A 14,420-nucleotide genomic window follows, 5' to 3' on the forward strand; every position below is an offset into this window, starting at 1 on the left:
AAAATGGCTTAATTGCTATTTCAAAAGTAGTCTCTCTTTAATTTAACACATGAAATTCACAATAATTCACAAGAAAGATGATGAACATTGTTACAGTAATTATTACAGTATCAGCCTTATCAATATCATTGCAAAAATCTTTGCTATCATCCTGTTGAAGCAGTTTCAAAAACAAAAAGACACATGGAGAAGGCCAAACCAATGCGGATTTCACCCAGGCCAAGGATGTACTCATCAGATTTTCACTCTATCATTCAAACACGTTAATGTTTGAATATATGGTTAAGTGACAGTTTTAGTCATTTCGAACTGCTTTGAAGCTTTACCACTCACTCATTTTCCAACCAAATTTCAAACAATTATTACAGTTTATAAATCACCTTCTCAGCTATATTGTGAAAAGTAATTTTAAATTTTCATTCAGTAAAACAAAAGTTATGATGAATTTTCTGGTGTTCAAAATCGTAAAAATATGTAATGAGGTGAGCGACGCCTTTTATGAGTGGTTTCCATAGCAACCACATTGCTTCAGCGACTACTGTTGCTACTAATTCACTGCTGTCACAGAAAGAGAAGTAACAAGTGAAACAGAGAGAATGAAAGCATGAAAGGGAGATAATTGGGAGGATTTTATTGAAAGCAGACGAGTGCCATACATTGTTATTACATATGTGTTTATGAGGGCAAAAATATAAGACTAAAATTAAAGAAAGAACCAGTGAATTTATTGGAAGCCTGGAAAAAATCATAGATTACAATAGAAAAATGCGAGCATGAAAAGTAATATGGTTATGCTTAAGCATGGAAAAGTAAAGGACTTGTTGTTAAAACTGGAAAAGAAAAGGACAAGATATTCTAGTAAAAAATATAATTAATTTATAACTTAAAATATTGCTGCATTAAATTTTTAAAAAATTTATCTAACATTATATAATCAATTCTTAATGCTGTAATATTTTAAGTTATAAATTTATTATATTTTTTATTAGAATATCTTGTCCTTTTCTTTTTCAGTTTTAACAACTAGTCCTTTACTTTTCCATGTTTAAGCTTAACCATATTACTTTTCATGCTTGCCTTTTTCTATTGTAATGAAGAATACTTGAGCATTGTCTGCTTCATTGACTTTGCTACTGTATTTGAATTAACTGTGGAGCCCTTTGAAAGATCATATATACCGATGGCATGCCCCCAAAACTGCTCATCCGAAGCCTACTAAGAGCTCTCCACCCGCTCTAAAGTCTGCGTGTATGATCAAGTGTCATACTTCTTTGACATTCACTCTAGTGTATGACAGGGATGTATTCTCTCGCCTATGTTCTTCAATTATGCCATCGACTGGATCACATTGAACGCCATGACCAACTTTCATGGTGTAACAATAAGTCACTGTCTACAAATATTGAATCACTACTATTCTGATGATATCGCCATTGACTCCATCATTACCGCAATTGGTCAAAGGGGAAGAAGGCATCCTCAACCACATCAGCAATGTTTGCACTGCCTTCTATCAACTTCTCACGACTTTGGTCCCCTCCAAAAATAAGGCTGAACATCAAAGACCCTCATCTGCACTATACTCCTTTATGGCTATGAGACTTGGCCTATGTTTTATTTATTTTTTTAAAATTACATTTTCACCCCAAACGAGGCACAGTGCCACTTTGATGTAGGGGGTTATTATCAGGGACGTAAGTTGCAGGGATACTATGTAGGGAGTTGAGCAGCAAGATGTCTGTTCACATTACACTTGAACTTCTGCATGTCAGTACAGTTGAGGAAGCAGGAACCCGGAAGAGAATTCCAAAGTCTAGCAGTTCTAAGAAAGAAATTATTAAAGTAGGAGGCTTTCTTACATCTAGAGATCTCAACTGTGTAGGGGGTGGGACTTTGCTGCTTGTCAGGTTTGTTGGGGGTATTTACGTTGAGGGGGTACAAGGGCTTGTAGTTCGTCAGAGCATTCACCATTAAAATACTTGTAAAACAGACAGAGGGATGCAACATTTCGTCAATGGAACAGAGGCTGAAGCTTAGGTGACAGTTCTGGATCTTTGGCGACTCTCTTTTGAACCCTGTCCAGGAGTGAGAGACTAGTAGCAGATGCACCATCCCAAATGTGACACCAATACTCCATACATGGGCGAATGGTGGCCTTGTATAAGTACAGGATACTTTCAGGCATAAGTAACTTTCTAGCATGGTAGAGAGAGCCCACCTTCTTCACAGCAACCTTGGCAATGCTCTCAATGTATATGTTCCAACTCCTGTTCCCTGTGAAGGTTAAGCCGAGCAGTTTAAATGAAGTACTTTTAGGTTTAAGGTAATGTATCTTTAGCTATAGCTATTGGTGATTGAGAAGGTTTCTTGTGATTATTAAAGGAGACAAGCTTAATCTTGGCAGCATTGGACATTACCATCCATTTTAGACCTCATTCGACTACAGACTGGAGGTCTTCCTCTAGCGTTTCCACCTTTGCCTTGGGTATGTGTTTGTTTGTTTTTCTCTCATGGTGTTGGCAGCAGATATACCCATCTCAAAGACTATTTTATCAGAGAGGTTATTTATGAATATCAGGAATAATAAAGGTCTAAGGATAGACTCCTGAGGTACACCCACATTTATATCATATTGTTTAGATGTACAAGCATTGAGGACAACCTAGATTTTTCTCTCATTTAAAGAAGGATTTAATTATGTTAAGTATTCATCCAGTAATACCATAGGATCTGATTTTCATGAGAAAACCATCATGCCATACCCTGTCAAAAGTCTTAGATATACCTAGGGCTAATGCCCTCCCCTCCACTGCCTTATGTTGCAAGTGACCTACGCAAACTGAAGGTATTCAATAACCCTACACCATATCCTCTTTGTCTGCTAGCAACAGCTTATCTCCAACAGTAAAGTTTCACTCCCTTCAAAAATCCCCCTTGCCAGACGACTTTGTTGGTTTAGTCACACCCTTCAACTACACTCAGGTGACTTCATCTGTGAAGTCATCAACCCACACCACCACGCTGGAAGAAACATAGCATTGGTCAACTCAAAATCTGGCTGAGAATGGTGAGGCAGGATGCTGAACTGATTCTGGGCCCTCACCTTTACAAGATCCATTGCTGAAACTGCAAATAGCTGCACTCATAACAAGAAACGGCCTTGAATCGCCATACTCAGGCAGCTAGTGTTTGAGACATGGTGAACTTGTTGGAAATGACTGGCTAACCCCATCGAGGGTGAATACTGCAACTATGATTATGACTTTAAAATTTAAAATCTTTCTGATTCTAACTAATATATTGAAAATCATTTAGCTGCGATTGAAGTGAAAACTTTTCCTACTTGTTTATTAGAAGATAAATCAGTACCAAAATTTAAAAAATAAATTTGCACAAACTTACGTAATTTACTCGCAAGTACCTTAAATCCTCTCACTGACAAGGCCAGGTGAAAGCTCCAGTTTTGTTTAGGGTGTGCATGATTAGTTGCACGGATACAATCATTGACTATGGAATCAACTATTTTCAGTTCAATCCAATTGGATTCAAGGTTCAATTTTTCATTAATTTAGTACTAAGCTAAATATGGTATTATCAAATTGACACATTGATTCTCATTAGATCACTAAAGTTAAGCAACATTGAGCTTGGTCAGTATTAAATGGGTGATTATTTGGGAATATCACGTGCTGTATCTAGGAAGACGTTGACACCTCCCTGTAAGAACTGAAAAACCTGATATTGTCATCTCCTCTGACGGGAATATACAAATGACTTGAGACTGCTTGTGAATTTAATATTCCTATGAAACTTCCTCCTTCGAAAGAAACCAGTTCACCTTGCTTCAAACAAAAACAAATTGTTAGTTAAGCTGTGAACCTGTAATTTACCACATCTATGTGTAGAAAAAAAATAACTTTCATTCTATGCTATAATGTGAACATATCTTTTGTAATATTGCTGTGGTATAACAAAGAAATAAACAGGCAGACAATTGTGTTCAGATTGTATAAATTCTTTTCTCACAAAACTTATTAACTTTTAAAAAAATAGCTTTATCCCAGTAAATTGTCTCCTCAAAAAAAACATCCCTCAGTTTACATTCATTCGAGGTGTAAGAGAAACATTGAATTGTTTGGCTGTGTGTCTGTTTTGATAGAACATGTTTGTTCATGCAAGGTCTCTCAGGATACAAGTAAAATAGTTACAAACTGAGCAAGACTGCCTTGTATAAGAATTCTTTGGTCTATAGATAGCTATAAATCGTTATTTATGCTTTTATTTGAAATTATTCTAAGCTTAATAAATTTTTCTAAGTTCTTTTATGTTTTTATTGTATAATTGTTTTTTTTTTTTTTTTTTTTTTTTTTTTTTTTTAGGGAATGGAATATCTTCAGCAAATGAAGATCATCCATCGTGATTTAGCCGCCAGAAACGTTCTGCTGACCGAATATGACCACGTGAAAATAACTGACTTTGGTTTATCTCGAGATTACGAAGGCGATTATTACATGACAAACACACAAACAAATTTGCCTCTTCTTTGGTAAGCAAATGTTAAAATCATTTGATTAACAGAAACAAACCTTTTATTTCAGAATTTTTTAGATGAGGAATGATTACACTAGTCTGCGTGGTGTTGAAGGTCTAACATACAAGGTGCCTTCGATAAATTTCCAGACTTTTTTCGTTTGGACATTTTTATTAATAGTGCAAACATGAAACCCTGGTCCTGTTCAAAGTAATCTCCTCCAACTGCAATGCACTCATTGTACCGTTCCAACAACTTCTAGAAGGCCCCAAGGAAGTCCTCATGTGTGAGTGTGTTAATGACCCTCGTCACAGCCTCTTTCGTCTCCTCAATTGTCACATTATAACAGCCTCTAAGGTTTTCTTTGATCTTAGGGAATAACCAAGTCACAGGGAGCAAGGTCTGGACTATAGGGAGAGTAAGGAACTGTTTTGATGCTGATCTTGGTCAAATAGTCTGTGACAAGGATGGGGCGCCATTATGATAAACTTTGTGTAAATCTTCCACATTTTCAGTTTCTTGTGAATAATTATGCCTACAGTTCCCACATTGACATCAAATTGTGAACTTATTGTCTCTATAAACACACGACGGCCCTTATCCATGAAATTCATTATTTGGCCAATCAACTCTGGTATTCTGACTTCATTACTCCTCCCACACCTCCCATCATCCTTACAGTCTCCCTGCCTTCCTGGAATCTCTTATGCCACTTGAAAACCGAGGCTTGATTCATGCAAGATAGTCCAAAAGCAGTCTGAAGCATTCCATACGTTTCTGTGACATTTTTTTCCAAGTTTAAAACAGAATTTATTTGGATACCGTTCTCCTAAAGTGTGCTCATTTGCATTTTGGAAATTAACCAGCTGTGACAATCAGGCTTTAGTAGGGTGTATTCCAATTCCTGCTGTAGCTGTTCATTTGAACCTGAAATCATAAATATTATTCAATCATCTTATAACATACTGAATTTAAGAGTTAGACAATTTTAAATGCCTGTAGAAAAAAGTCCGGAAACTTATTTAAGGCACCTCATATATTATACTTTTTTAAGTCTTTTGTACTGAATCCAAAAGTCATGCTCATTTTATTCAATTAAATCAGTTTAATGAAATATTAGCAGATTAAAAATTACCAAAATTCTAACCTAATTGTAGGTGAATGCAACAATATTGAAAATATTAGACCGAATTATAAGCAGAGGGCTTACAAAATATTTTAAATAGATAGCAAGAAGAGTATAATGAACTAAGGAACCTTGTAATAGCTCGACAACATCACTAATGTTTTGCACCATGGATTTTTTCTCCTTCATCTTCTCTTCTGCCTGTGTCATTGTCTCTTTCACATTGGCAGCTGCCAAGAAATAGAACAAAGCCCAAAAAAAAAAAAACTCTGACACATTCTGCAAATATCAGTTGCACTCTGTGTGTGTCTTCCTCCCCCTCCCCACTACACACTAAGATCCACATCGTAATAATTGTCTGCCGATGCCAATCAATTCATTTCCCTGTCTCATTCGAGCTGCGACCTGTGTTGAACTTGCAGTTCTTTTCAATTAACTGTCATCAGCTGTCAAAAACCCAAAACTGTGCTAAACTGTCTCTAACTGTTATGAACTGTCACAGAATTCATTGACACTCCTAAAACTCCCCTGAAATGAACTCTAAACATATCATTGTTCAGTCCTTTTGTTCTTGTTACTGTCCCACCTTGATTAACTATTCTATGAAGCTTCTTTTGTGTAGCTTGGTGAACAACTTCCTCGTTATTGTTCTGCTGATAAACTTATTTCCTCTTATTTATTTGTTATATATTTTTCCTATCTTTACACATCCTAACACTTGATGTGAGGAATATCGATAGTATCACAAGCTACTAATGGATGAATGGTCTCTTCATAGAGTTTCGTTTGTGTTGATCAGACTGTGCAATCCTTCTGTACACACCAAACAAAAATTTGATATCCCTTGATAGCATCCCTCCATAATGGCGAAAGTGCCTACCTTGTTCTTCACTAAAGTCTTCACAGAATTCTATAGAAAATGATGAAACTCAAAGAAATACATTTTCACTGACATGTGTGCATCAAACTGAAGAAAATTCTTCATTAACCTGTCATCAACCACTTTCTTAAAGGACAACCAGGCAGAGAGTTCAGCAAGATTCAGTGCAGCATCAAAACTAGTATCCTTGACAAGTTCCCTTATTTGAGAACCATTAAAATCATATGTAGTGGACTGGTGGATATATTATACATATCCACCAGTCGTACAAAATAGGAAAAATGAATTGCTTTGAAGAAGGAACGAACAACACGTTTACTTGATTTAAACGAACTAGAATTTATTTCGTGAAGAAACACACGAAAGAAAAGGGTACAACACGTGTTCATGTCCGCGTTCGTCTCTCGCTGTTTACTGGCGAGAAGGAAAGTCTATTGTAGTATAGAGAGAGAAAGAAAATGAGAAAAAGTCAATCCAGTTTGGTGTGCGTCTCTTGCTATTAGCTGGTGAGTAGGAAAGTCTATTGTAGTATAGCGAGAGAAAGTGAGAAAAAGTCAATCCAGGCCATGGAGATAGAAAACGTGTAAGGTGTACGTACTGTCTGTTAACTCTTGCCCCCACACATACAGTAGCAGGGGACGTGATGTGCACTGGCGGGCGCCTCCCGAAAGGGAGGCGGCTGGTTCGTTGAACCTCTCAGCTGGAGAGCTGGTCCGAAAAGGGCTGGAAACAGCTTGTCTCTTGCTTTTATAGTTGTTTCCGGTGGTCTTTTGCACATGTGTGGATTTCCTTTGAAAGGGGAAGTGACGTTGCCCATGTGTGCGCACGTGTGAGTATACACGTGAATGTATCTACTTGTGTGTACATGTACGCATATGTTTGTGTGCGTGTATGTATATGACAAGAAATATGGCTTGAGATGTGAACGCGTGTTTTTGTGTGAGACTAGGAAAGGCTCCCACAGATATATTATTTTATTCAATTTAGGTAATCAAATTTATCATTAGTCGCAACAATAACTCTACTAGTTTAGTCTAAAAAGACTTCATCAGGTGACAAAACCATTAACATTAATCTAACAAATTTTAATTAATATTATATATGATGCCTTAATTTGTTACCTCCTATATTAACATCGATCTATTAGATAAAATTTAACTCTAATAAAATGATTTTATAAATAAGATATAACATAAGATGTAGTTTTATTCCACATTGTATAATTTCAACTAAGGACTAATATAGAATCTTTATAGAGTAAATTAAACTAGTTGTGTCTATACTAAATTTAGAATATTAAATTTAAATGGATATTAAATTTAGGTCCTTATATTTAACTAAACTTTTAATTCAAGCAATGTTTTCTCAATGCATTTAACCAAGATTATTAAAAATGAAAATGCTTGCAACATTTGAATTCATAGCAACTGATTAAAATATTGCCCCCTCTCTTAAAACTAACACACATGTCCAAACTCAAAATATAGAAGTTATAAATAATAAAAAAAGACCTTATTAATTGCTTTCTTTCTGTTTCTTTTCTTGTTTTTTTTTGTTTGGTTTTTCATATTTGGTTTTGATTTTCATGAAGATCATGCCTCGACTAAGATCAGAGGCTGTTTTTCGTCGCCTGATGAAGTCTTTTTAGACTGAAACAGTAGATTTATTGTCGCCACTAATGGTAATTTTGTTTATTTAAATTGAATAAAATAATATCTTGTTTTTACTTTTACTTTTGGATATTTTATTTTTAACCTTGAAACAAAAAAATGTGTGTGTGTGTGTATATATATATATATTAGTAATAAAATTAAGGTGAAAAATAAATTTGCAATTGTAAGACAGGCCTATCTTGATAAAAAAAAGCTCTACCTGATTGAGAGAAGCAAACAGTGTGTGTGTGCTTATGCCTTAATTTTCTCCATATTTTTTTAGTGAAACTTCTGATGGATGAAAGCAAATCTCCCACCTTCCCTGTTCAATGTCTCTACAAATTTTTTCATCAGACAGCATTTAATATGGTGGGTTGAAAATAACACCTTACTTTGTTCAACAAGAGGGTAGAACAAAAATATTGTTTTAATCCTTGTCTGATGGTCACTCTTGTCTTACTTAATGCTGGTCTGGCATGACTATCCGATGAGCACCGAAAACATGGATACATATACGATATATAACCATCATGAAGTTCTAGGATAAGTCCAACAACTTTAAAATTGTCAAAGATCAATCATTTATGTTTTTGGTAGTTCAGAGCAGATAACAAACATTCTATGCTTTTGTGTGGTCTTTTCATTTCAACTGAGCGCCCAACAAAACTTGAAAATTTGTTTCCAAATTCAAAACTGCTGAGACTTCTGTTAGATGAGTCAGTGAAATATCTCCATTCCACAACATCATAATTCAGATCAAGTAATTCAATCAGGTAAGCAATATTGCTACAGGAGACAATTGAAAATGCTTCATTAAAAATGAACAATTTTATGAATTCTCTCTTTCAATAGAATGTTGTTCCTGGCACTAGTAGATGTTCCTCTTGAAACTTTTAGGTCTTTGAGTCATATCTTTGAGTTCAGCAATGTTTGGTTGTCTTCCTCTTATCTGTATTCATCACACTTAACTGTATTGATCATGCCATTAGATTCCATGGTGATATTTAACTGAAGAACAGGAAAATCCGAGCCATGGAAGACTGACTTCATCAGGGTATTAAACATGGTGCTTGTTCTTGTGATCAATGCCTTTGAGATTATCATAGCAGTTGGTAATGTGATCTTTCCCTTCCCTCCACACTATTGAAACATCAAATAGCATACTCTTCCCTTTCTTATTCTCCTAATCCTATAAGTTTTCTACACGTTTACAGCAGTTATGGTGAGCGAATAGCTTATCCTGGTCCCCTAATTTGACTCCAAAGTAAGCGTGATATACCTTATTCACAAAATCTATAATATTTGCTTGACGGGCTGGAAGATCCACAGATCAAACAGAACCTATTAAAACAGTTTTTACACTTTTCACATCCATTTTTTTTTTTTTTTTTTTAAGATCTGAAAAGAGAAATAAAAAGCAAAGCAAAGCCCATAAATGCTTGGATTGTAATATTTTAGAAAAATATGCTGGAGAAGAAATAGAGTACATTTTAGAACAAAACCTAACACAGAAAAATCAATGGTATTTTGGAATTTAGCATGCAAAAAAGTATCATAAATCAGTTGGAAAACCCGTGAACTTTTCATGTTTTGAAACACAAACTACTCTCATCTTCGATGATTTGACCAATGTAATCTCTGACCTTCTTCAGGTGTATCTGTACAAACTTCTTAATGAATTTTATTTTTTGTATCCTTCATGTTTACTTTAGCATTAAATATTCATTGAGTTGGAGTGTAAGTTTAATCTAACACACAGATTTGTGTTGTATTAATATATTTATTTTTAATTTGGCAAAAGGTTAGGGTCTTCAGCATATGTCAATCCGATATGTCAATTTTAATGTGTTCAGAATATTTGGGGTTTTTTTTTCAGCTCCAAATATATGAATGTATTATGTGAATCCAGATCATTACTTTCTTTTAAAGGCTTTTCCTAAAATCATAAATTGTAATTTTTGTAGATCCATGACATTGCTTGATAATTTCTTAGTTTAGAATGATCATGACTGGAGAATCATGATTTATATATTCATGTATTGTGACAGAGACCATTTGCTATTTGCACCCCACCCCTTCCTTCTTCAGTCCAATGTACATTATGATGCTATGTCATTTTATTTGCTTACTGAAAAAGACCTGTTTAACTAACAAATGTTTTTTTTTTTTATCCCCAGGAGCGCTCCAGAATTGAAGAAAATTAATAGTAAATCTGATGTTTGGAGTTTTGGGGTCCTCATGTGGGAATGTTACTCATGTGGTTCTTCGCCTTCTTACAAAAGAAAATTCAAAGACTTTAATGAGTACATTAATCATTTGAAATCTGGCAAACGTTTGCCAAAGCCAGATCTTTGCCCAAAAGCGATGTATAAAAAGATGCAAGATTGTTGGAACTTCGAATTATCAAAAAGACCTGACTTTGGGGACCTGAAGATAACATTCTTGAATAATTCCTACTGAAACATTATATATTCAAATCTATAGAGACGTGTGAGATATGTATTAAGATATTTTAATTATATATATGTATATATTTTGAGATGTGTGAAAAAAAAACTCAATGAGTACTTATTACAAGGGTAAGAATGTAATATTTACATTGATTATATATATATATAGCAGAATCTATTGCCCGGTGAAAATATAAAATACTTATTTTAATGTAAAAAAAAAAAAAAATACCAATGAAGTATTAAAAAAAAAATCCTGAAAAATATAAAAACATGTAACTTTTCTCAAACAAGCATATTCAAGAAGCAGCAGGCTTGTATTATATTTTGGAAAAAAAAAATGTCCCTATTCCCCCCATCATGATGTGTGTACAAGAGTGTTTATAAAGGTCTTTATTATTTTCATTGAGAAATGAAAACAAGTTTAGTAACACTGATTTATCCAAATTATGAAAAAAGATTAATATATTGAAAATTCTCCTCCATACAGACTAGTTCAATTGTTTTTAATTAAAAATATCAATATTAATACATTTATAGATACTGCTAAATAATACAAATGAAACATTTTTTTTTAATTTATTTATTTTTTTACATCAAACTAAATTTTAGGTTTAGTTTGGTTCATACAGTTATATTTAAGAAAATATATATTTTAAGTTGTTCATTACAAAATAAATGAAGTAAAGTTATTCAACTAAGGATATATCTTTAAAAAATTGTTCCATGAAAAAAAAAGAAAGATTATTTTGTCTGTTTTGCAATAAATGTATGGTATTTGTTAGGAATAGGTATCTGATTGTTTATTTGGGAAAAATTCATTTTCCCCAAAATGACCACTTTGGATTAGGACTGAAGTAAAAATTGACACAGTCTAGAAGGATTTCTCCTTAATTGAGTGAGGAGAGAAAAGTTTAAGTATGGTATTAGAACAGATATAACAGATTAATGGTGAATCTATTTAAAAAAGAAAAAAAAACCTCAGAGGAACAGATTTTGTTACTTGGAAAGGAATTGTTTATTTTCTTTGGCAAATAATCAAAACAAATTAAAATTAAATTGTTTTTTTTTTTTTTTTTGGTCCCTCGACAAAAGGAGGGTGGACCTGTAAATTCACCGGTGTCCATTCATCTGTCTGCACTTTTCTACATTACTATGCCTTGGAATTTTTTGAAATTTTGCATAAACATTAAACATGATGTGAGTAAAAAAGTAACAAAACGGATTTTCCAGAAAAACTCTGGTTGCCTCCCTAGGGGTGCCTTTCTGGTTAAAATGGCTAAAATTGACACTTTTGTGCTTATTAAAAAAAATTGATGCCTTGGATTTTTATAAAATTTTCTGAAAAGTTGTAACGAACTGATTTCTATATAATTTTGTTTGTCTATAGTTCGCGATAACTCTTGAGTGTGCCCCAGGGGCTTTTTTAGAGCTAATAAAAACACTCCATTTTTGGGACTGTTTTAACATATTTGTCCAAAATTTTCTGTGTATGTGCATTTAGCAGTTTTGCGTGGTGCTGAACTCAAATTTAAATATGTTGAGGCCTTGGATACGTTTGTGGCTAAATGAGGGAGGGGAGGGGCAAATGATGGATTTAGTCATTTCTTTTTTTGCATGGTGCAGAACTCAAATTTACATATGTTAAGACTTAAAACTGCACCGTTTGTTCATTTTCACCAGGATTTGATGTCCCCTGGGGACTTTTGGGGTGTGTGTGTGTGTGTTGAACTTCGTCATTTTTTTATGCCTTGTTCACTGTGCACTCACAGGGGACCATACATGCTTCACTTGTTTTTGTTTCTTTTTACATATAATAAATTAGAATATCTGAATGATGGAATTGGATTAGTCATATAGAATGTTGTTGTGTATATGCGTGATGATCATTGAATTGGATGTTCAATCCGATATGTTGGTACTTGTCAAAATTTTTTATATTTATATATATGAACTGTTAATATTTAACTGAATGTAAGAACACTATTTCCAGCATTTTTATTTTTCTCAAAGGAAGAATAAAAGGTTTTATTTTTCAAACATTTTTTTCTTAATGATTAGGCAATTATATTCCGTTATTCCTGAATAGTTAATAAAAAATAAGAACATAATTTTTCTAATACGGAGCACTCACTTCAGATTATGTGTGAAAAATAATATCATGGAATTAAAAAATAAAACGGTGACGATCTGAGTTGAAAAATGTATCTAATGGAGAAGTCCTGGTGATAGATGAGGTAGTGATAGTAGATTTTTGTGTGTGAGTAAAAGTTATTGCAACTTCCTCTAAATATGACTTTTTTTTGTGAGACTCCTCTCGTTCAGAACTAATATAGAAAATTCTGAAATCAAATGAAACTGATAAATTCCAGAAACATGTCTCAGTTATTGGCAAGAAGCGTGACCATATTGAAATTATATATAGCATCGTCCTAAGGTGATTGAATTTACAGAGGAAAAAAATCCACTTTATTAATATAATAGATTTCAAGCTAGAAAAGATTGTTTTTAATGAAGAATATGTTAAGACATCCTGTGTACTCATTATTAACTCGAAAATAATTTTTTTTTGCATTTTATTTTGTTTTGGTTTTATGCATGTGTTTTTTTTCTCATCTCTTGCTAATCTGAGTCCTCCACACTAGATGACATCTAAAATTTGGGTTAAAACTCATATTGGAACAATTAATCGGAATCGAAAAGATTTGAGTTTAATTTCAGACTCCAGAATCTATTTTAATTTAATTTTTTTTCAAACTTGAATTTCTATTGCTTGTACTAATGATGAAATAATAAATATTTTTAAACTACCAGGTCATAACGAATTTAAGTAAAAATGGCGCCAGTGAAAAATATAGATGGAAATCTCACAATAGGTTTGTCAAAATTTTGGATACAATATGCAAAAAAAAAAAAAATGTGTATACCTCGTCTAAAATTTGGGTTAAAACCAAGTGAAATAGGCAAGATATTCTAATACGAGGGGCGTGCAATAAGTAATGCCCCTGACCCACTTCCAGTTATCTGATCTAGCTGAAATTTTGCATGTGCAATGATTTATATTTATGTGGCAAATTACAGCTCTGAACTAATTGTGGTTTCTGTTTTACAGGTGTTTGAACTGAGTCAGGTGTGAAATGGGGCCTGTTGAATGTCGAGCAGTGATCCGTTTTTTTGTATTTGAAAGGACACACACCACAGGAGACTTTTGATGAAATGAAAGAAACTTATGGTGATAATGCCCCATCATATGACCTTGTAAAACGCTGGCATTGTGAATTCAAACATGGCCGGAAGTCTGTGGAAACAGCTCCCAGACCTGGTCACCCCCTTCTGCCATTGATGAGGCATCTGTCCGTCAAGTTGAGGCTGCCATTTTGGAAGATCGGCGCATTACTATTTGCCAAATAGCCTAAGATGTCAAGATTAGTACAGGGTCTGTGGAAACTATCATTCATGACCATTTGCATATGCATAAGGTGTCTGGATTCCCAGGTTGCTCACACCATTCCAGAAGCGAGAACGCGTCGAGTGCTCGAGGATGAATTTGGAGATGTGCCAAGAAGATGAGTCAAAGTTTTTCAAAAGACTGATTACACAGGATGAAACCTGGGTCCATCACTATGATCCAGAGACAAAAGCCCAGTCAATGCAGTGGAAGAACTTGGACTCACCACCTCCAAAGAAGGCAAGAGTGCAGCCCTCCACTGGCAAGGTCATGCTCACAGTCTTCTGGAACCAGGACGGAGTAGTGATGACAGATTTTCTGGCAAAGGGTACC

At 34.3% G+C, this 14,420-nt stretch overlaps 1 protein-coding gene across 6 annotated transcripts in view; it reads left to right on the plus strand.

Moving 5' to 3' along the window:
- Positions 1–10,923, plus strand: part of LOC145239873 (tyrosine-protein kinase JAK2-like) — a 115,482-nt gene extending 104,559 nt beyond the window's left edge. For all 6 annotated transcript variants that reach the window (XM_080103463.1, XM_080103465.1, XM_080103461.1 and 3 more), the window contains 2 exons: positions 4,380–4,546; positions 10,367–10,923. In XM_080103463.1, coding sequence (XP_079959589.1) covers positions 4,380–4,546; positions 10,367–10,649 — 450 coding nt within the window. In that variant the 3' untranslated portion in view covers positions 10,650–10,923. The remainder of the gene's footprint in view (positions 1–4,379; positions 4,547–10,366) is intronic.
- Positions 10,924–14,420: the final 3,497 nt, after the last annotated feature.

This window comes from Euprymna scolopes, chromosome 19, assembly GCF_053919585.1.
Source record: "Euprymna scolopes isolate OS-2025 chromosome 19, ASM5391958v1, whole genome shotgun sequence".
Taxonomy (NCBI): Eukaryota; Metazoa; Mollusca; class Cephalopoda; order Sepiida; family Sepiolidae; genus Euprymna; species Euprymna scolopes.